Source organism: Morone saxatilis, unplaced genomic scaffold (genome assembly GCF_004916995.1).
Source record: "Morone saxatilis isolate NCDOM2014 unplaced genomic scaffold, NCSU_SB_2.0 Contig0, whole genome shotgun sequence".
NCBI lineage: Eukaryota > Metazoa > Chordata > Actinopteri > Moronidae > Morone > Morone saxatilis.
In genome coordinates this window covers 11,694,804-11,715,060 of record NW_023339650.1, presented here as the reverse complement: position 1 = coordinate 11,715,060, position 20,257 = coordinate 11,694,804, and the positions used below count along the sequence as shown (strand labels likewise).

The 20,257-nt window shown below is 43.2% G+C and overlaps 2 protein-coding genes across 3 annotated transcripts in view; both read right to left on the bottom strand.

The window, feature by feature from the left end:
* tmprss7 (transmembrane serine protease 7) overlaps positions 1–4,456 on the bottom strand; it is a 7,876-nt gene extending 3,420 nt beyond the window's left edge. The window contains exons 1-13 of the mRNA XM_035652879.1: positions 4,385–4,456; positions 3,252–3,456; positions 3,035–3,165; positions 2,864–2,931; positions 2,579–2,769; positions 2,465–2,497; positions 2,154–2,382; positions 1,879–2,003; positions 1,373–1,485; positions 1,174–1,280; positions 819–955; positions 313–420; positions 90–197 (exon numbers count right to left, since the gene is read on the bottom strand). Coding sequence (XP_035508772.1) covers positions 90–197; positions 313–420; positions 819–955; positions 1,174–1,280; positions 1,373–1,485; positions 1,879–2,003; positions 2,154–2,382; positions 2,465–2,497; positions 2,579–2,769; positions 2,864–2,931; positions 3,035–3,165; positions 3,252–3,456; positions 4,385–4,456 — 1,627 coding nt within the window. The remainder of the gene's footprint in view (positions 1–89; positions 198–312; positions 421–818; positions 956–1,173; positions 1,281–1,372; positions 1,486–1,878; positions 2,004–2,153; positions 2,383–2,464; positions 2,498–2,578; positions 2,770–2,863; positions 2,932–3,034; positions 3,166–3,251; positions 3,457–4,384) is intronic.
* Positions 4,457–4,849: 393 nt separating this feature from the next.
* On the bottom strand, positions 4,850–19,961 carry spata13 (spermatogenesis associated 13). Of its 2 annotated transcripts, XM_035657708.1 has the most exons (13): positions 19,502–19,961; positions 12,081–13,646; positions 10,011–10,460; positions 9,372–9,516; positions 9,055–9,182; positions 8,586–8,765; positions 7,808–7,987; positions 7,387–7,566; positions 7,057–7,289; positions 6,397–6,526; positions 5,877–6,252; positions 5,637–5,711; positions 4,850–5,533 (listed from the first exon to the last, which is right to left on the bottom strand). In XM_035657708.1, the coding sequence occupies exons 1-13, from the start codon at positions 19,508–19,510 to the stop codon at positions 5,352–5,354; spliced, it is 3,834 nt and encodes a 1,277-aa protein (XP_035513601.1). In that variant the 5' UTR covers positions 19,511–19,961; the 3' UTR covers positions 4,850–5,351. The 2 variants fall into 2 exon arrangements, with proteins under 2 accessions (XP_035513601.1, XP_035513610.1); XM_035657717.1 differs by lacking the exons at positions 12,081–13,646; positions 19,502–19,961 and adding an exon at positions 10,965–11,339.
* Positions 19,962–20,257: the final 296 nt, after the last annotated feature.

Here is a 20,257-nt window from a genome sequence, read left to right as displayed (position 1 = left end):
TGTGTGAAAGGGCATATATATATATATATATATATATATATATATATATATATATATTGTACTTTTCTTTTTAAAGTAGAAATTCATACCCTGAGTACAGTTGAGCTCATCTATTCCATTGGTGCAGTCTGTCTCTCCATTGCATACAAACAAAGGATGAAGAGGACTGTTGCCCCCACAGTTCTTTGTGGGCCTCGCTGTGAACATATACAACATTTTTCCAATGCAAGATTCTTCAGGCAAATATAATTAAACACATGCTTCCTTAATCTTTTAAACAATCAGTGTTATGTAACTTATGCAACAACTTACAGCAGAAGACCTCGTCACTCTCATCCTGGCAGTCGTCCAGACCGTCGCAGCGTCGACTCTTCTCCACACAAAGTCCTGTAGAGCACAGGAAGTGGCTCTCTGGACAGGCTGGTGCACACATGAGTGGGGAAAGAGAGGTTATAATAGACATGTGATAGGGAAGACGCTAGAAGACAAATAGAACTAAACCCTTTAAATAAAAAATGAAATTAATGCAGATTAAAATCTAATAAAATTGTATATATTTAGTGGAGTAACAAAAGTAGTTTTATTTAAAAATGTTCATCCCTCTTTTTCATATGAAAATACAATGTATTTATGTGTATTTTTCCAATGTTTCTCTCTGTAAGGCAGTAGTAAGGTTGTAATTTTTAGAATCCACTTCAAAACAAAGTAATTAACTCACATCCACACTACAAGTACAATGAAACACCTCTGATCAGTCATTTCCTACGCTGTATCCTGGCTGTTAGAGTGAGTCACAGTCTGGGCCCTGCAGTGCTTACGTTGGCTGATATTGTAGCTGCTGTAGGACGCCTGAAAAGGCTGAACCGAGTTACGTGAGCTGCAGCGAAACTCCACCTTGGGGCTTTGGTCAGCGATCCGAAACACCGTGTTGTGTCCCACGTAGCTGCCACAGAAACTGTGGAAAGAAAGCAACCATCAACGAACCATCACAGGATGTTGTTGTGGGCTGAATAAGTACATGCACAATTGAATACAATGTAAAAATAACCCCTAGATAATGTATTTGATAAGATGGTTTCTTTTAGCTTAAGGAGATATTATCTATGGTTGTACATATTTGGACAAAATTATATGAAATAGATTTTTCAAATGCATGTAGCTGTACCCACATACATGATTTCATTGACTTTCCACCAGCCTTGGTCACAGCCATTCATGTCCTTTGGTTTCAATACATAGTTCTGAAACTGCAGAGCAACTCCTAACGCACTGTTAGGGGTCTAGAATAAAATATAAACACAATACAGAAATTAATAAAAAGCTATTTTAAGTCACGGGATAAGACATGCAAGTGTGTGTGTGTGCGTGCTACCTCAAAGCTCCAGGTGCAGGAGCACTGTGGGGGCATAAGGCTGGGGTGGAAGGGGCTGTAGATCTGACCAGTGATGTCTGGGTCTAACTGGGTCTCAATTTGAGACATACACACTGAGAGAGACAGAGACATGCTTCAGGATTCCAGCAAATACTGTATGTTACACAGCAATGTTGCATATAACAGTGGTTGACAATCTGCGGACTGAGACACCCAGAGTCTGGATAATAAATGAAACAGAGGAGAGTAAAAAAGATCTTCTTATATGCGAAATGTTTCTTTTTTTCTGACTTCTATAATCCTTTTTCTTGTGAAATCATAGGTAATTTGATCCCTTCAGGTCTCGTTAATTACATTTGAGAGGGGAATGATCACTTAAATCATGTACAATCCTGTAATAAATATGTGTTGAGGGGTGTCACGCAGACATTACTTCATTTTACGTGGACATAAGCAAATAGAGAGAACCACTGGCATATAAAATAACCAGGTAAATAATGTCATACCTTCCTCGGCGATGGCCTCAAAGTGTCCTCTGAAGCTCTTGTTGCCATTAGTCATCCTGAAGGACAGTAACATGAAATTGGAGGTAGACACCAAGGAGAAGGAGCTGGACACTGGCTCACACAGCCTGCAGCACAGAGATTCTCTTTAGTATACTCAGTGTTTTACAGAACTTAGAGAACTTCTGAATTGCTTGCAGCTGCAATATGTGGGGAACCATGAGGTCTGTAAGGCAACAGGCCCAGAGAAATCAGCTGTCTAATGGAAGCAGACTCACCTGTGCAGAATGCGCCCTCTCATGGGCAGCAGAGCGTCATACACAGTCAGGGCATCACTGACACAGTCGCTGGGCTCAATGAGGAACGAGGTGACGGTCAGACGGATCAGAGAGCCGGGGACAGCGGTGAGTTTTACGAGGCAACTCACACCACCCCATGACGAGAAGACGTTTAAAGGGACACTCGCTCCAGGAAGGTTGGCATACAGATTTTCTACACACTGCGAGCCTGAGAGGAGAGACAGAAAAAACTCAAAATATGTCGTACAATGTAACTTTTATTACAGATAACTTAAGCCATTATCACCTACCTGCTCCTGAAGAATAATCTGATCGTTGAACAGCTGCAGGTAAAACACAACAATCAGTCTAGTCTCAGGATTATTAAACACAGTTAGGATACATGTGTAAACACACCAACGAACCATTGATGAGGATGGAGTCTATATCCACTGGGAGACCCAGCAGGTAGCCTACAGAGGACCTGTTCATCATGCTGATATGGACCGAGTCTCTGAAAATGGCTCCTATACACTCCTCACACACTGCTGGGCTCTTTAGTTGAGGCACCACGAACACCATCCAGAAATGAACCAGCACGCCGCCCTTGTTGTTACTGGGTGAGGAAAACAGATTGTGCTGCTCAAAAACACAAACTAAATAAAAAATATCAGCTTTTTACGGTGACAATGACTAATATGCTACTCTACCTGAGGTCTGAGATGACAGCTTGCTTGTAGAGTCTGGCCACTGAGGACATCTTGTACACATTGCTCACCTACACCGGCAGACACCAGCAATTAACACTAAGACTTTCTCAGTTTTAATGTTCAGCACTAAACCACTAATCACGTAAATAACAGGGTTACATTGATACATACCACATGTTGTATCTTGCTTGCCATGGATACAAACTCTTGAGATTCTGCCTGGCGGTACTCGGGGATAAACTCCACGTTGGCAACGCGGAACATCCCAGCAAAATACACTCCGTTGTTGCTTTCCCTGCGGACTAAGGAAATCAAAAATAAATGGCGCCGTTAAATATACTGATGTATTCATTTTGTGGGATTTAAGTAGAAGAATCATTTCACTTACATATATAGACCCACAGCAGTGACCACACAATAACCACCACCACAAACACCACTGCTGTGACGATGACAGCAAGGTGTGGGACGTTCAACAGATAGGCCCACAGCCTATTCAGACCTTTGGGCTTCCGTCTAGTCTTTCTGTACTTCCGGCAGAGTTTCTGCAGAGTATGGTCAACGGTGGCCACCTCCACAGACACATCTGCAATCTACAGCCAGAGGGAGGGGACACATTCATACAGTGATGCAAAGTGCCATAATGGTAGCAGTAATTCTTACTTGCCCTTTCAAGCTGTCACTTCAGTGACAGCTGTGTGCATTCTAATAGAGATGTGGGTAATGATGCTGAAGTGATATGAAAAGCAGAAACTAGTGTCTCCTGATATTGTAGATCTCTCGCCAAGTGTATCAGAGCCCTCAGGATTGGAACAAAAGGGCACAAGGACCATAAGCAGGTTAAATTGCCAGAGAAACATAATCACATTGCTGCCATTCATCTCTGATCACTGTACCTTATCCTGGTCAGCTGGTTTACATTACAGTGGCCTGAACAATATCAACCCTGAGACATGGGTGAGCAGTGTTTTAACTAGTACAAAATCTTTATGTCAGAGTAGACAATGAAATAACATCAGCGTTCAGAAAATCAAATAAATCATTCACATTGAGCTGTTGAGCTGCCACAAATGATGTGATCTTGTGTCTACAGCTACTGAGGCTCCATTACTGGTCGCTTTAGCCTGTGGAGGGGAATGCCTGGCAGCAGCAGTAACTCCATCAGATGCAGCCCTCGGTGCTCATTAAGTTACCCAATGCACATATATTATTCATTCAGTGTCATCTCATACTGTGCAAGAGGCACTTCATCCATCACAAGTTAGCCGGGTATAGATTCCCACAGGAAAACACAGTTTAATCTATTTGACACATATTTTTAAATCAAGCAACATTACAAAAGATGTGACTTCAAAAGGCTTTGATGTGTAAACTAGACTAGACTGTCCACTCAAATCCTCCAAGGTTTAATCTGGAGAAAGCGCTGGATTAAAAATGTGACAGAATAATTTAAAATACTGTAGTTTTAGTCACAGAGCTTCTTAAAAAATAACACTGTCAGGGATATATATCTTTACTCACACTGGCAGCGTCCTGTTGAGATGCATTATCATCCCCGCAATTCTGCTCGTTCTCCTCGTGCTCTGCGCCCATGACACAGGCATCTCTTCAAGCCTCTATCATCTAATTCCTGATTTCCGGTTATTAAGATCCATCCTCTTTTACCTTCATAACAAAAATCCTTATTAAACACAGCAGCAGACACACAAACCGTGTAGAGCCACACAACACACTGGATGCACAGTCAACAGGTGTGTGAAACCAGATCCTTCTGCACAGGCAAGCGGTGGAGAAACAGGGAGCTCGCTGATGGAAACATACCTCCTCCGAGTCCTATGGCTTATGTTTCATTCATCAACCTCTACTGAATCACATGACCTAATATTCAACAGTCGACTATATTTACTCTGCAATGGACAGAAATGAACTGGTTAAGCTGCATATGCAAACAAGATTAGTGACAACGTTCTCATTGGGTATGTTTGTACAAGAGTTTTATTTACAGTGTTAACAGGGAAGGTGAATGTGTCAGTTTATTTATCCTCTGGCTGTTTTGTGCTCAGAGTTGACAGACTCGCAGCAAAAAAGGGTCCAGCCTTTGTGAAATAACTAAAACCATGTATGTCAACGTAAAAGCAGAATATACATTGTTGTCATAATCAACATTAAAAAAAAAAATCTTTCCGCTGGAATTAATAAGATAAAGGGGTGGGGAGTCTCTTGAGTAAGCAGCATCTTTAACACCAACAAAATGGACAGAGTCACTATTTTAACACTTAAATCGTGCCCCCCTTTCCAAGATCGTAGGCACTGAACTTCAACATGCAACAAAAACAGACACATTGAGACACATGAGGCACAAAAACAGAATTTGACAGTACATTCAGAGGAAAAAATAAAATAAAGTGTTCTTTGAGTCTTTAGGACGGTTTGGGCGTGCTCTGAACATGTACAGAGAGGAACAAAAAAAAGATGAGGGAGCAAAGCCTCATTTCCTGAAAAAGGCGTTGCGAGTGATGCTGTACAACAGTTGATAAGGCTTTCGCTTTGGGGGTTCGGCCAGTGAAAAGACCTGCTGCTGAGGCACGCTGGTTGGGATGGTGATGTGACGCTGGTGAAGTGGATGAAGGTTTTGGTGGTGCGGTGGGACAGAACCAGAGTAACCAATGGCTAAAAGGTGAACATGGAAAAAATGAACAAAAACACAAAATTACAAATGAAACGTTTTATAAAAATGACATCAGTGACTAAACAGTATGAAGTATTTTCTTACTTTTGTTCTTCCCCTGTTTGGCTCTTCTGGCATTAATAATGGCCTGTTTTCTTTGCTCTTCACTGATCTCCATTCCTGCCAAGAAACAGACACAAATACACCTTCAGCTCTAAATATTTCCGACCACTCTGTTCTTCAAACAATCTTTTCACCCTGTTTACACCTTTTTTTTTTTCTTTTTTACATCTACCCACAGCCACTGTTGTGTGTGATGAATGAAAGGAATTCAGCACAACTCACCCATCTCTTGGTCTTCCTTGACTCTGTATCTCTCCTTGGCAAAGGCCTCTAGCCACCTCTTCTTGTCCTGGGCCTTCCTGCAGCACAGCACGCACACAAACTCCAGAGTGGAGGCGTTGCGCAGGCGCAGAGCATTCCTCAGGGTCAGGCCCAGGTCTAGGTCCCGCCCGTCGGGCACATCCAACACCTCGGTCTGGTCCATATCCAGCCGTCCACGGTAGTGGAGCAGGTCTCTGCGCAGGACGTCTTTTTTACAGAAGACCAACTGGTGGTCAAACAGGAAGAAGCTGCGCTGTTGCATTTTGCCTTGTCGGACAATTCGAGTCAGCTCGCCAGAGTGGATCAGCTCTGAACTGCGCTCCAGCACATCAGATCCCTGCAGCATGATTACATAGATATAGAGTCAGAAGATTTATACAATATATTTAATCATCTCTACCCGAGGTTGGCAAAACACAAAGTCTACTTTGAATTAATAACAAGAGTAAAAAATGGAAGAATATTGATTAGTCATCATCACCTCCCAGTGTAGAATGGCCACCTGCCAGTGAGCGATGGTGTCGACACTCTCCAGCCGTCTCTTCCTTTCATTAATCAGACTGGCCACATTCTTCATAGCCTCATACGCTTTGCTCACTCCGCTGTAGTCACTGCAATAAATCAGCAAAGGAACAATGAGCACAGGGTCCACCTTAGACATTAAATTGATAGAAAGGACATTTCCATTTACAGTAACACTTCAATCTCAATCAGGGAAAAGTAAGTAAGTTATCAATCCTCTGGAACCACCAGGAATTCTTTACTTCAGGTAAAATGTTTCTGAACATTATAAAGATTGCTGTAACTGCAGATGAACCTATTAATGAATAAACCAATTGTTGGTTATTGAATTGGTTAATGTTAGAGTGTCTTTGTAGCTACTCACTAATAGCTTTCATTGTAAAGCCAAACGTAAAGTAATGCTTCAGAGACAACAGCCTTATCAAGTCAAACTGTCTTCATTATGTGATTAACTGGCAAAAAATGTGGTTGTTGTACTTTAATGTATCTATAGCAACAAGCATTGTTGGCTCCCGTTGTGACACTGTAAGTGACAGCTTAAGAGCCATATATTGTATACTATTTTACATATATTTAAGTGGGGTTGCAGTAGTGAAGTTATACATTTCCAGAAGAGTACCTGTGGTCTTTTGGGGTGTACTTGAGCAGTTCTCCCAGCTGTAGGGGATATTTACAGATCTTCTGGACAGGTGTGAGCAAGAAACCCGCAATGGAAATGTTGATCATCTGCTGGAGGAGCCGGCAGGCCTCAAAGAAATGCTTATATTTGCCCAACTTCATGAGACGCTGCAACTCAGCGCAGGCGGCTGGATGAGTATTACAGTAGTCCGAGTAGATAGAGAAGCCCTCTCCCTTAGGAATAAAAACAAAAAAACATTTTTAGGACTACTGAAGTAAATAATGAGTTACAAAGTGACTTGGGGAAATGTTTTTTGAGAGTAGCAACTACCTGCAAGAGAAAACAGGAGCCTATTTCACTGAGATGTGGTTGGTCTTTGTTGTACTTCTTCTCCAGGTCTCTGAGAAACTGCCTCTGAAACTTGTAGAGGTCCTCTATGTTGCTGAAGATGGTCTTCAACTGCAGCTCAGTAAACATGTCTGGGTGTTTACGGCACTGACGGATGTAACCCTGGTTAAAGTTAACAAAACAAACAAAAACAACACGCTGACTACACTGACAGAAGGTATGAAAATAGTTCAAATACTGACCAACAGGAGGTGCTAGATGGTTAGATCATATCTGAAACACAAATATAGCTTATTCTAAATACTTTATTATAAAAAGTTGACAGTCTTTAGAACATAGGACTGCTTAACAGATTAAATAAAAGGATGAATATGACAGAAGGCTTATATTTGGAGGCCTGTACCTCACAGATGTCTTTTAGGTGCTTGATGTAGATGCGTTCAGTATTCATGATCTCCTGAACAACATTGGTTCTCATCTGCTCCTTGTGCTGAGAGCTGTGTGTGTCCCTGGGAGTTGGATCTTCCTGGTCCGCCACGCTCTCCACACTTTCTGCACTCGAGTCCTCCTGGTTCACTCGCACCTGAAACACATCCATCACACACACAATGGGACCTCCTGAGCAGCCTTTAAATCATAAAGTCTCTTTGCTGAAAGCTAACTACAAGGCAGGATTTCCAAAACATATTTATCCCAAATATTTATCTTATATAAGTAAACAATACATATATTTGACAGATGAACCTGGACACATTTTTGTGATTTAATGACATTAAATAAAATTTCAAGCTCATACACGAAACAAACAATTACAAAAAGGAAAACGATAACTATTTAAACTATGAAAACTCTACTCTACATCACTATGGCAACAACATGCACAGGTTTAACCAGCTCCTGTTCAGCAACATTGATTCAGCTACAAGCAATTACACAGCAGACGCCCATCTGCCAATCAAATAACCTCACCATGGTAACCACAGTGTGCCTAATTAAGACTCAACTGTCAATCAGCTCTGGTCACCACAGAAACCAGTTGAACCTCTGCGGTTTGAACCCTTCCACACACACTGTTAAGAGGGCTACTGAGGTCTGTTTGGAGCTAAGCCAGTTTACAAGTCTTTTCTGTGCTGCTGGAGAGCAAACATGCCTCAGACACGTAGGTCAGGAAGTCCACTTACCCTTACAAAGCTGGAGGGGAACCAGGCCTCCCTGTCAGGCCCCCTGCCCCACCACCAGTCGTTATTTGAGGCATCCAGGACACGGATAACATCCCCAGCTTTGAAAGCCAGCTCCCGCTCCTCCATGGTCACATGGTCCCAGAGAGCCTCAGCATATACCGTGTGGCCACAGTTTATCCACTGAGTAGCACACACACACAGATAAGATAAAGACACAATTACATGCAGCTTAAGCCTGTGTCTAACATGTAAGATTATATCTAGACTTGTGGACACTGCAGTGGTTGTCTGTTCTGTTAAACTGCGGCCAAACATCTTGAAAACACACACACAGAAAACATTTTCACATGGCTGTTCACGAGTCATGCTTATGACAAGATAAATGTTACATCATAAATCCGATACACATTCTTGGAGAAGATATTGGTGAGTGTTGCAACGTGACACAACTTTCCCTCCTCAGCCTCACCTCGTTGAGCTCAGAGAGCTCCACCCCTGGCTGGAGGTAGGGCGTGACATCAGCGAGCTCATCAAAGCTGCCCTCCTCCTCCTCGCTGACGCTGTCATCAAGTGTCGCCGAGCACTCAGACATACCATCTGCAACATATACATCGGGCTGAAAACCTTCTGTCAAGATTTAAACAATCCAGTAAACAAGCCACAGATGCAGGCACACCCACACCTGGCTCCACACCAACGTTTTCCTCCAACACACTTATTGACATTCCCAGACTCAACTTTCCCACAGACTTAAAATATGAGCTCCGCAACAACCAAAGTTCTCACCGCTGAGCACTCTGTGGAGCTTACGCCGTCCAACGCGGTCTAGTCCGATGGGGGTGCTCTGGGAGAGGGCAGAGGGGCGAAACCTGGCTGACACTCCTCTGTAGGGGGGCACCTGGTGGGAGGGGATGGGCGGTCGCGACAGGGGCTGCAGAGAGAGAGACAAGAAAACAGATCCTGGGATTTAGAAAGAGCTCACTTTCTCTGGCCTTTACCACCTACCTGAGAAATAAAGCCTGCAAACCTCTTGACAGATTACACTCATAGATAAGACACAATTATTTTTTGGACTTTGGACCTTTTTTGGTATTTTAAGCCTGTAGTGCAGTAGTAAGAGAGAACAAGAAAGGAGGCAGAGAGATGCAACAAAAAGTACAGTAGTTTTCATTTTATAAGGTAAGAATTTATCAGTATATAGTTTAAGCTTTAAAAAGTAGGAAAATGTTTTTAAAGGACTAGTTTGCATCTTTCCCCATTTTCCTCCTTCATTGGCAACTATATCAGCCTAAAAAACAACCTTAATTCAACACTTGACTGAAAGACATTTCCAGTTTATATGGAAGGGGGTGGGAATTCAACCAGCCTCTTCAATTTTTTCATAAACTCTTCTAGTAGGTCTAAACTTTAACTGTGTAGGCTTACAGAAGGAAGGCGGTCATCCTTCTCTTCAGCATCAGGAGAGAACAGATCCACAACGCCTATCACTGAGATTGGCCGCAGCTTCTTGCCCTGAGTGTCTCCGTTCACGCTCTCGGGGCTCCCTTCATTCCCACATGCGTCATCACCACTGCAGTCTTTATGCAATGATGTATTTGCTGTCCTTTCTTCAGCAAGCAGTTCTGCCACTTCCTCGGGAATAGAGTGCTTCCTGGAAATGAGTTGCCCGTAGTCAGAGATGGGCCGCGGTCTCGGGCGGCCACTCCTTCGTCTGGACTTGATGGAGGTCGTTTCCGTGGAAGCCGCGGCTGCGTCTGTGGGCGACGTGGGTGACTCCGAGAGGCATGTCGGAGAGATAGGAGGGGTGCTGCTGGCGGTTGGAGAGACGTCTTCCGTATGGAGAAGTGTTTCTGACCCTTGTTGGTCTGGCGTCACCTAGGGATCAAAGGAAAAAGTTGAAAACTCAATAAGAATGATGATATTGACTTTCCCCTGTGTAATGACCTGCAATGTACAAAAATGAAGAACATAATGTCTGCTGGGGATAACATCTGTTAATCAGAAACAGAGCAAAATGGTACTGCAAGTCATAAAAAGCTCCAACTAGAAGCAACTGTCTTGGTTGGATGTCAAGGCAGAACCACAAGAATCAGTGTGAAACTATTTCAATGAACTTTATCAGGATTCTCGTGAGAAAAATTGATTATGATGTGAAAATATTCAAGTTCACACTGATAGGCTCCACATTTTGAAAACAATAAACCCTTATGCTTATCAAGTTCAAACAAGAACTGCAACAGAAACTGCACAAATATTCCACAATTAAATGTTATCATATTGCATGTCAGCAGCTATTGTATACTCAACGGTCAAATATTGACGGTTATTCATTTGGAAATTGTTGTTCTAAGTCTCTTAGTCAGCCATATCAAATCTCACCTCTTGGTTTTCTCGGTCTGGGTCCTGTCCCCGGCATATACACTGGAAAGGCACACAGTGAACTAACACCATTGTGAAACACACACAAACACAGACTGGCATGTGCCCCCAAGGCCGAGTCTCTCTCTCTCTTTTTTTTAAGGCCAGTAAAAGCCACTTGATTTTTAAAGTAAACAAATCTGATTCTTCCGGTTCATCTTCAAAAGCAAAATCCTACTCTTAGACAAAAACAAATTGCACTATAACTGTGTTTATGGGCCTGTCTACCTGATGGTGCTGCTAGCTGTCCCAGGCCCAGTCTCCATGGTGCTGGACTTTGATCCACTGGGCTACAGCGACAGGGAAGGGGGAGACGTGAGGTGGGGGACGTACTCAATCAGCTGCCTTCCCCTCCCACACCAACAGGACTATGGAGCTGTTTTTGCGCAAGGGCCACTAATCATAAACAAAGCCTAATCATTAACTCTGTCTGCTCCTTCAGTGTGCCTGGTAGCACAGAACAGCTGGCTTCGGCATGTGACCTTGCTCGAGCCGAAGTCAGTATATCAAACACAACTGACAGGAAAAGGACATTGATGAACGGTTACGCCTATGCCATTATTTATTCGGCACTGAAAGGGACTTTGGACACACACACAGCATTTTATTTTAGCATACTGTATGAACTCCGTACTGACGAGTAATACGCTGACAGGAGAACTTATCACAGTAGGTTCGAATCATGCAAGATTCAAAGATCACTTCTCGGAGGTGTGATGCTGCATTTCCTAAGACAAGGGTCAATGGCATTCAACTGGAAGATTGGCAGCTTTTAATGATAATGCTGTTCTAGATTATTTCCACTGTCTTCCAGTACTTCCTTCCTCTTTGAAACTATTTAGAAAGCCTGTAATCTAATGATTTCCAATCCCATGTTACTAAGTCGATAATAAGCAGTGAAAAGCTTTTTATGCGAACAAACCAGTTGAAGATAACAACTTAGCTTGATGTCATCATTACTGTTTTACGCCTTGCATTGTGTCAAATATCTGAATCTTCCTGCTTTCAGAAACAAGACAATTTAATCCCTTCCCATCAGACCCCTGTGAGCTTTATGCACATGATTTTCCAAGTTACCTCATTTGGTAGCATGTTGACCTCAGTCTGTTCTTGTTGTTGTGAAGGCTCTTTTTGGCTGAGTGGAGGTGTATCGCATTCTGTCGCACCTGTTGTGGCTACAGTCAGCGATTCATAATGAGCAGAGACAGCAGGTGAAGTCTGCTCTGCTCTCTCCGGGGGCTCCACACAAACCGGGCCGATAAGGACCTGGTGCTGCTGTGGGCCGACATCACATTCAGGCTGTGGATGAACCAGAGGGGTGTGTCCGACAGACAGGACCCGGGCTCTGACGGGCGAGGGCCGGCGCTGTCGCTCACCGGTCGTTAGGCAAGGCACGCGGCGGGAGTAGTCGTCATGGAGACGAGTCAGGGGTGACATGAGAGATGGAGAGGTGGGGCTGGGAGAGGGACTTTGCCTGCGTCGGACAGTCAGGTCAGTCACGCTGCCTACTAGCTTGAGCATCGGCCCTTTGGTCTTCACGGGGCTCTTCCTGCGGCTAACAGCGTGGCCCCGGAGGTCCACTGAGGAGGCGCTGGCTGTCCTCTGGATGTTTGGTGTCCCGTTTGATACGCTAGTGCTCTGGGGCTCTTCCTGAAGCGAAGGACGACCAGGAGATGGGGCTTTGCGTCTGAACGGTGCCTTAAATATATGAAGATTTTCTGCGCTTTTGCTCAGTCTGCTCAGCACCTTCACATTTGTGTTCTCATTCATTTTCTCTGTTTGGGTGTTTGCCATAGTTTTCTGATCTGGTTTCTGAGTGCCTGCAGCTTCATTTGTGCTGGTTCCCGCTAGTCTCCCGTTCCCTGTGTCGAGTAAAGAGATGCGCCCTGCTCCGTACGCTCTCCTGATACTCCTTGAGAATCGTGTGTTGCGCGTGAGACCATCTGCACCGTCATTGTCCTCATCATCGTAGTCCTCAATATCTGATCCACACTGGCTCATTACAGCTAACTTTTGATCAGTAAAAATTCCATTAGACACACTGTATCCTTCTGTGACCTTTAAATCATTTGTTGCATCATCTGGACCAGGGTTTGTGTTGGACACAACTGTGCCATTAGCAATTTCCTGATTTGATGAGGGGACGTGCTCTCCATCATTGTTGATTGCCCCTCTACTCTGTATACCCTGCAGCACAGAGGAGCGGAGCTTTTTGAAAGAGTCCACAACACCAATTCCTGACCAGGACTGGGGGCCGCTGTTGCTGTCGCTGCCGCTGCTGTGGGTTGAGGTGGAACTGTCAGTGTTCGGACTGTGAGCAGGGACAGGGCCCTTCCTCGAGTTAGAAAAAAGCTTCATAATTCTCGAGGAGTAAGTCTTTCCGTCAGGCTGACCTATAACAGGGTTGGTCCAGGCAGAAGAGTTGATGCCATTCAATCTGTTTTCCTCAAGACCTGCAGTCATCGGCTGTACTTGGGCACCACACCCAGACAGCAGATATGGCACTGCACTTCTGTCAGCATGACTGTGGAATGGGTAAATATCACTGAGGGGTCGGCTTCGGATCAGTGGGTCAGCTTTAGAGTTGTGGAGGCACGGGAGAGGGTCTTCGCTTGTGGACAAGACCCTGTCCTTCTGGTCTGCCTGCAAAACCAAACAGACATTCATTTTAGTGATTTTTGCATGTTGCTTTTTAGAGGAATTAATGGTCATATTCAAAAGGTTGCTATGGAGAGATTAAAGTTGCTGATTAGATCAAATCAGGTCAGACAACTTCAGATAACTAGAAAGAGAAAATAAATAAACTGAATAAAACAAAAAAGAACTCATTAGTATGAATGACGCTTAAAGGGTTGAAAGCATCAAATGAACTACTGTGTATTTACAGTATTGTGTCATCTGTGTTTGCATGTAAGAGCGGAAGAATAAAGAAGTAAAGGAAGAGACATAAATAAACAGAAAGACGAATATCCCTCAGTGTGCAGGGTCCAGAGGAGTAGGCCATCTTGCACGGAGAACACTACATGCATTTGTCCTTGGTGCTGTATTTCAACGTCCAAGGAGAGCTGAGGCCCAGGTTAGGGTGGTGTTGTGCTAAGTTCAGCTTTATGCGAGTATGTGTGTGTGTGTGTGTGTGTGTGTGATTCATAGCAGTGAGCCTTTGAAGTGGGGCTTTGTGAGCGTGACTAAGCAATGAAACTTGCTAATCCATTGTGATTAATGTAATAAATTGCCCAGTTTTCTCCAGATTACGTAGATGAGGTGATGGTGAGGAGGAGGGTTGTGTGGTCTTCAAATCGGTGACACACACACACAGACACACACACAGAGAGTCCTCACTGTGCCAAAAGGCCCTTTTCACAAGGCACACAGTAGGTAAAGAACAGGTGTTACAAACAACAATTCTGCTCTGTTTTAGTCAAGTGTCCCAGTGAGCCAGCATCAACAATACCAGGACTCGGGAACTGCTGCCGCTAAATGGAATTCAGCCATCGTTAATTTTGTTATTTACACATGTGCTTTTCCTACTGTGACATGTCCTGTGATGTCTCCATGAAAAAGGCCTCGAGTCTGTTTCAAAATGTCACACTTTCCCCACATCTCTTTTATGACTGGATTCAACAGTTTTGACTAAAATGTTACATAATGACACATCATAGTCCCTCTGTAGCTGGCAACTGACTAACAAATAGTCTAAAATTTTTTGATAGATAGAAAGATTTTTACTATAAATATAGAGACTACTTTTCCACACTTTTCCAGACCTACAAAGAATTCATGTTTCTAAAACAACATTTGCCCGCAAGTTCACCTGTGAGAGGACTAATAGTTTAGCAAGTCTGCCATTTTCCAGAATAGTTCACTAAATACGACCAACCTGTCTGTCATACAGACTGTGATGATATATGTGGCTGTAATAATATTATGATGTGAGAACAGACATAATCTCTGATTTTAGTTATTAGGACATCGACATAATTACAGTTATATGGAACAATTTTATGGATTATCACTGTAGTGACACTAACACTTACTTTAATACCCCTATTTATCATTTATAAGCAGAATATAAACATATGATAAATTGTTTACAGCACACTATAATGTCGTTAAACACAGATATAATGTGAGTGTGTTTACAGTAAATATGTTAAATTATTGTACAGTTATGGATGCTTCCCAGGAAGGAATTTCATTCACATTGCAGTGGGTTATAAACCATTAATTAATTGTTTATATACTGCTTATAAATGCTAAAAAGGGGGTGTTAAAATAAAGTGTAGCCACATTACTGCTGATTGTTTTACACAAAAATGTCTCTTAACAACACAAATAGTCACCCCCAGTATATTGTTATTATTATTATTCAGGGATTAAATTAAAGATCTTGGGATTTTGTCAGCATCAATCTATCCTGAAGGCATTTTTTAAGCTTCGATGGCAGTGTTGCTTCCTCTGACTGCTATGTACACATGCGGGGAGTTGCAGGGATCCTGGAACGCTCCCATACCTCCCGTCCACATGACTAGCAGCAGATGGGCTTTCTCAGTCAAACTCACTGTGGAATCTGCTGTCACTTCAACCAGCTCGCTCCATCACACCGAACACTTATGTAAACACAGAGCCACCGCTGCCAAGCACCGCTGCTGACAGACAGTAAACACCCCTCGTGAACAATGTGCTGCTTTCAAAGCTATGCTGAATTGTCTTCTTGTACTTTCCTCCTCCTCCTCCGGCCACTGAAGAATCACGTTGAGTAGCAACTGGAAAAATAGACGGGATCAATTATTCCATCTATTTTTCAAGCAGAAAGATAGGAGATAGGAGAGGAATTTCTACAGCTCCGGGGGCTTGTTTTTGTTTTCAGTACTCACCTCTTGCTATCAGCCACTCTACCAACTGCGCTATCCCTCAACACCTTTCTGCATTCTCCCTAAACCTGGCGCCAACTGTCACAGGCCAGTTGGTGTCTACTAATACTTGGCAGTGTCGTTAGTCAGAACCAAGCTGGTGCAGGCGGTGATTTCACAAAAAGACACACAACACAACACAACACAACACAGACCGAAAACATAAACACTTTATATGCACTCTGATTTAAATAACTCTACAGCATGTTAGTGTCTGTGACTTTTCACCATGTCCTTTAAAACTGGTGATGGCTTTATGAGCTTTAAGAGTATTTTTACACTGAATGCATCATGACAATGTTAACTTTGATGTGTATAGTAGACACACTTGTTTCACTATTGAAATGTTAATCCATAATGACCAAATTTAGAAAACAAGTTTAACACTGACGACTGCAGTTGGTAAATTATGAAAAGCTGCTTTTACCTGAGAGATCAAATATACCGTACTGCTCTTACTTAAAGCACTGCATCTTTATACTGTCGAAAATACATACATAGTAGAGGAATAAGTTATACGGAAAGGCATAACGATGCATTTTGTTAATTTAACTCAAAAGTCAAGTTAAAACGTTTATAAGCTATGTAAATAAAATATATAAAAGCAAAAAAACATCTACTACATCCATGTCTACAGCTATGCATATTGCAGTATTCAGACAAATATTACTTACGTATCTGTTATTATCACGCCCTACTGTCTGTGAATGCAGATCACTTTTACTATGGTGAACTTTCCTATATCATCTTTGCTCTGCCTGCACCACGATCACTGTTGCTCTCCGGCTTCCTCCTGCCTAACTGTGGATGGGAGCGGCACTCTGGGGCCCTGGTCCAGAGTTAATTAAGAGCTCAGGGAGGAGTTCCCCCCCCCACACACACGGCAGCCAGCTGGAGCCAGCCGCAGATTAGACTCCCGGAGACGAAGATGAACACGCACCCAGATTCATAAACATGTATACAAGGTCTTAAAGCATGCACTCCAAAAACACACGCACAATTAGTTAGAGCATCCTTTCTCATGGTGCACCGAGCCCATGTGCATGTGTGTGTGCGTACACGCACGCGTGCACAGTGCTGAGCAGGGAGGAAGGCTTTTAAATCATTGACTCCCTTCCTGTTTGGCTAGAAAACCCAGGCGGTTATGTAAGGAGTCATAAATGCATAGTGATAAGTGACCTCCTACCCATAGTTTACCTCTGCAGAGGTATGTCCTGCCTGAGGCTAGGATAAATCTCATTAGGCCAAAATGAACTGAGCATTAAATTAAAAGAGCAGCAGACAGGGAGTATCAAGGGAAAGTAAGCTTTTCTGTCATTTTCCATTCTCTGGCTTAACTCTGAGACAGACACAACCACCCTGGAGCAACACCGCCATTCCTTTGTAAGCTGTCACTTTACTGGTTGTCTTTCTGTCTCGATGAATGAAAGCTGTGAGGAAGACGCACTTCTCAGATGTAATGGTTTAAGGAACAGATTGGCTGAAGAGCTAAATCAGTGTGCGTAACAAGGGTTCTGTGAAACTTAAGCTGAACATATGTCCAGTACGAGAGAAAAGGTTCACTGTATGTTGTCTTTCAGGTAAATGAGTTCATGTTTATGGATTTCTAAGTATCTGGCAAGATTAAGAAACACTTGACAACATTTAGTATTAAATATCTGGAATTCATATTCAAATCTTAAGCCTTGATGCTTGTTAGCTGAACTTACAGCCTGTTTCCAAGAAATAAATGAGTGTCAGCAAGAAAACTGACGGAAATCTACTACTTTGGGAGGGACAAGTGTGTGGGAGTGGGAGTGTGTGTGCTTGAGTGTGTATATCTTATTCCTTATCCATCCTAGTTATAATCTGATTAGTGGAGCTTTACCAGTCTGTGTATAGGACTGGTTTCATCTACACATGATAGCCTAATCAGGCTATTCGGCACTGACTTGAGAGTGACACCCAAAGCTTGTAAACAGCCCACTAGGGCTTCACTGCGGGGGGGTGAAACTTAAGAAAAATGCAAGAAAAAAAAAAAAAAAAACCCTATCTAGAGCCAGTGTTTGGTTTGGCTTCTGTAGAAACATGACAGTTCAACAAGGTTGATTCCTCAGAAGAAGACGTACTCCCTCTCATTCTGAAGTAACACGTATGAATCTTATTTTCTTTGTACACTAATGAAACCACATCTGTGAATATTATATTTAATTTCTGCCAACAGATCCTCCTAATTGTTACACAACGGCCCTTTAAGGAGGTACAGGCTAAAATTCCACGAACACTATTCATAAGAAATATGTCACCTCTTTTGTGATCTCAGTATTTTGAAACAGACAACATGTCCCATCAGGATCAGGTGAGCACACATGCTGCTGGTTCGATTTCCTGGTTAAAGTCTCATATTTGGCCATGACCTAGTTCCTCATTTTTTCATCTGGCATGGAGAAGGAGATTGGGAGACACCACGCCCCTTTCTATAGCGTGGGAAGTACAGGTACGGGCCAACCCAGGGAGTGTCACCATCCTGACACAGGCAGCCACTTACTCACCTGATCTGCTGTGGACTGTCATAGAGACAGTCAGACAGAAATCTAATACCACACAGTGCACAAGGCTTAGAGAGGACAAAACACCACTGAGCCTCGTTGTCAGCATTCAACAGTGTATCCTGACAGCGGTGCAACAATAACCATGAGGCTGCTCCATCAACATTCAAAAACCACAAGAACAGAAAACCTCTCAACAGTTAAAACCCTCTAATATTATTAGAGGGATCTGAGACAATTGAACGTGAGCTCTGAAGTGGTTCATAGTAATTCCCTGAGACAAATGACCTTTTTGACCAAGTCACAGCACTGAAAAGGGGCTGGTTAAAGTTTGTTTTATGGACTTAAGTTCATAAAGTTACAGACACACAGCCCTCATTAGACAGAATTACAACTCGGTATGAACTAGAGAGTAGCCTAGTGTAAAAGTATATTGTAGTTGTTTAGTCCTGTTGTAAAAAAAAAAAGATGATTTTATACACCCTCTATAAAGCACAGATTACCCCTCAATCTTTGATCTAGACAACCAAAGTTGAGCTCTAGTATAAAAGTCCATCTGGGAGCCAAGAACAGGTTAATTAATTGTGACTGAACTGCAGAGATGACTGCAAGACACCTGCAAGAAGTGTATCTAAGTTAGTACATGCTAAGAATGAAGTGGAATCTGAATACAAGGAGCTATGAAAGGGGATTACACAGAGTACTTTTTCTAAGCTCATAAAGAACTCGGGGCCAAACTGCTTATTTATTTCTGCATTAATTAACTTTCTTTGGCCATAAAGCTCTTTGTAGCTGGTGCAACCCCCTCCCCTCCCCTCTTACCCCTCCCTCACCAACTCCCTGCACGGCCTGGCATCTCCCACATCACTATAACAACCCCGGCTGTAATGCACTACAATAACCCCCTCTGGTCCCATTTCAACCAAGAACACAAGAATCAAAGCAACTGTACTGTGCTTATTATGGATCATTTAAAAAGGAATTATTATTATTATATCACACGGGTTTATGTGGGAATTAAACTAGTTAGCAGTGACTCGAATATAAACTTTTTGCTCACCCTGCTCATAGTCCTGACTCTTTTTCTTCCTCACATCAACAGAGCAGCTGTTTGTGTTGTTCAGCCATGGTGAAGTAGTCCCGGCTTTCTCTGGGCTCCCGCTGCCTCGCACTCCTCGTCCTCTCTCATAAACATGTCGGGCACAAACAAACAAAACAAAAAACTAACTAGTTACCCCGCAGCATATTGAAGACAAATGGCTGGGTGACTTCTTAAACACACTTGCGCTAGCGACTCAAGCTAGCTCCCCGAAGCTCACTGATAAACTTCTTCTTAAAATTGCGCAAGCTCCGCCGTTTTCAATCTCGCTTTCATCGACCGGCAAAACCCGGGAGGTAGTAAAAATAAAAACAGATTCCTCCGCTGTCTCCCGACGTCTCTCAAGTAAGAGCTGATGATTTCGCCGCTGATTGCAGCTAAAGGAGGTCTTTTCTTGGAGGATTGAGCTGGCCGAGCATCATTAATGCACTTGTTGCAGTGTTTGCGAGGGGCGGGGCTTCGAGAGGTTACGATTGAGGTTACTGGTTGACCGCAGCGTGACCATTCGGCTGACAGCCAATCAGAGGTCAGCATGTGAGTCGGTGACCGCAGAGCCACGCCCACTGTGGAACGCTCTTCATTGAAGAAAAAAAAAAAACCCCACAAAAGACAATGCGTTGTTTCACTTCCTGCGGTTCTTTGAAGACAGAAAAAGACTGGACCTTCCAGTTGGTGCTGTGCTGTCTTCCTCATGTCATTGTATTATGCCAAGACAAT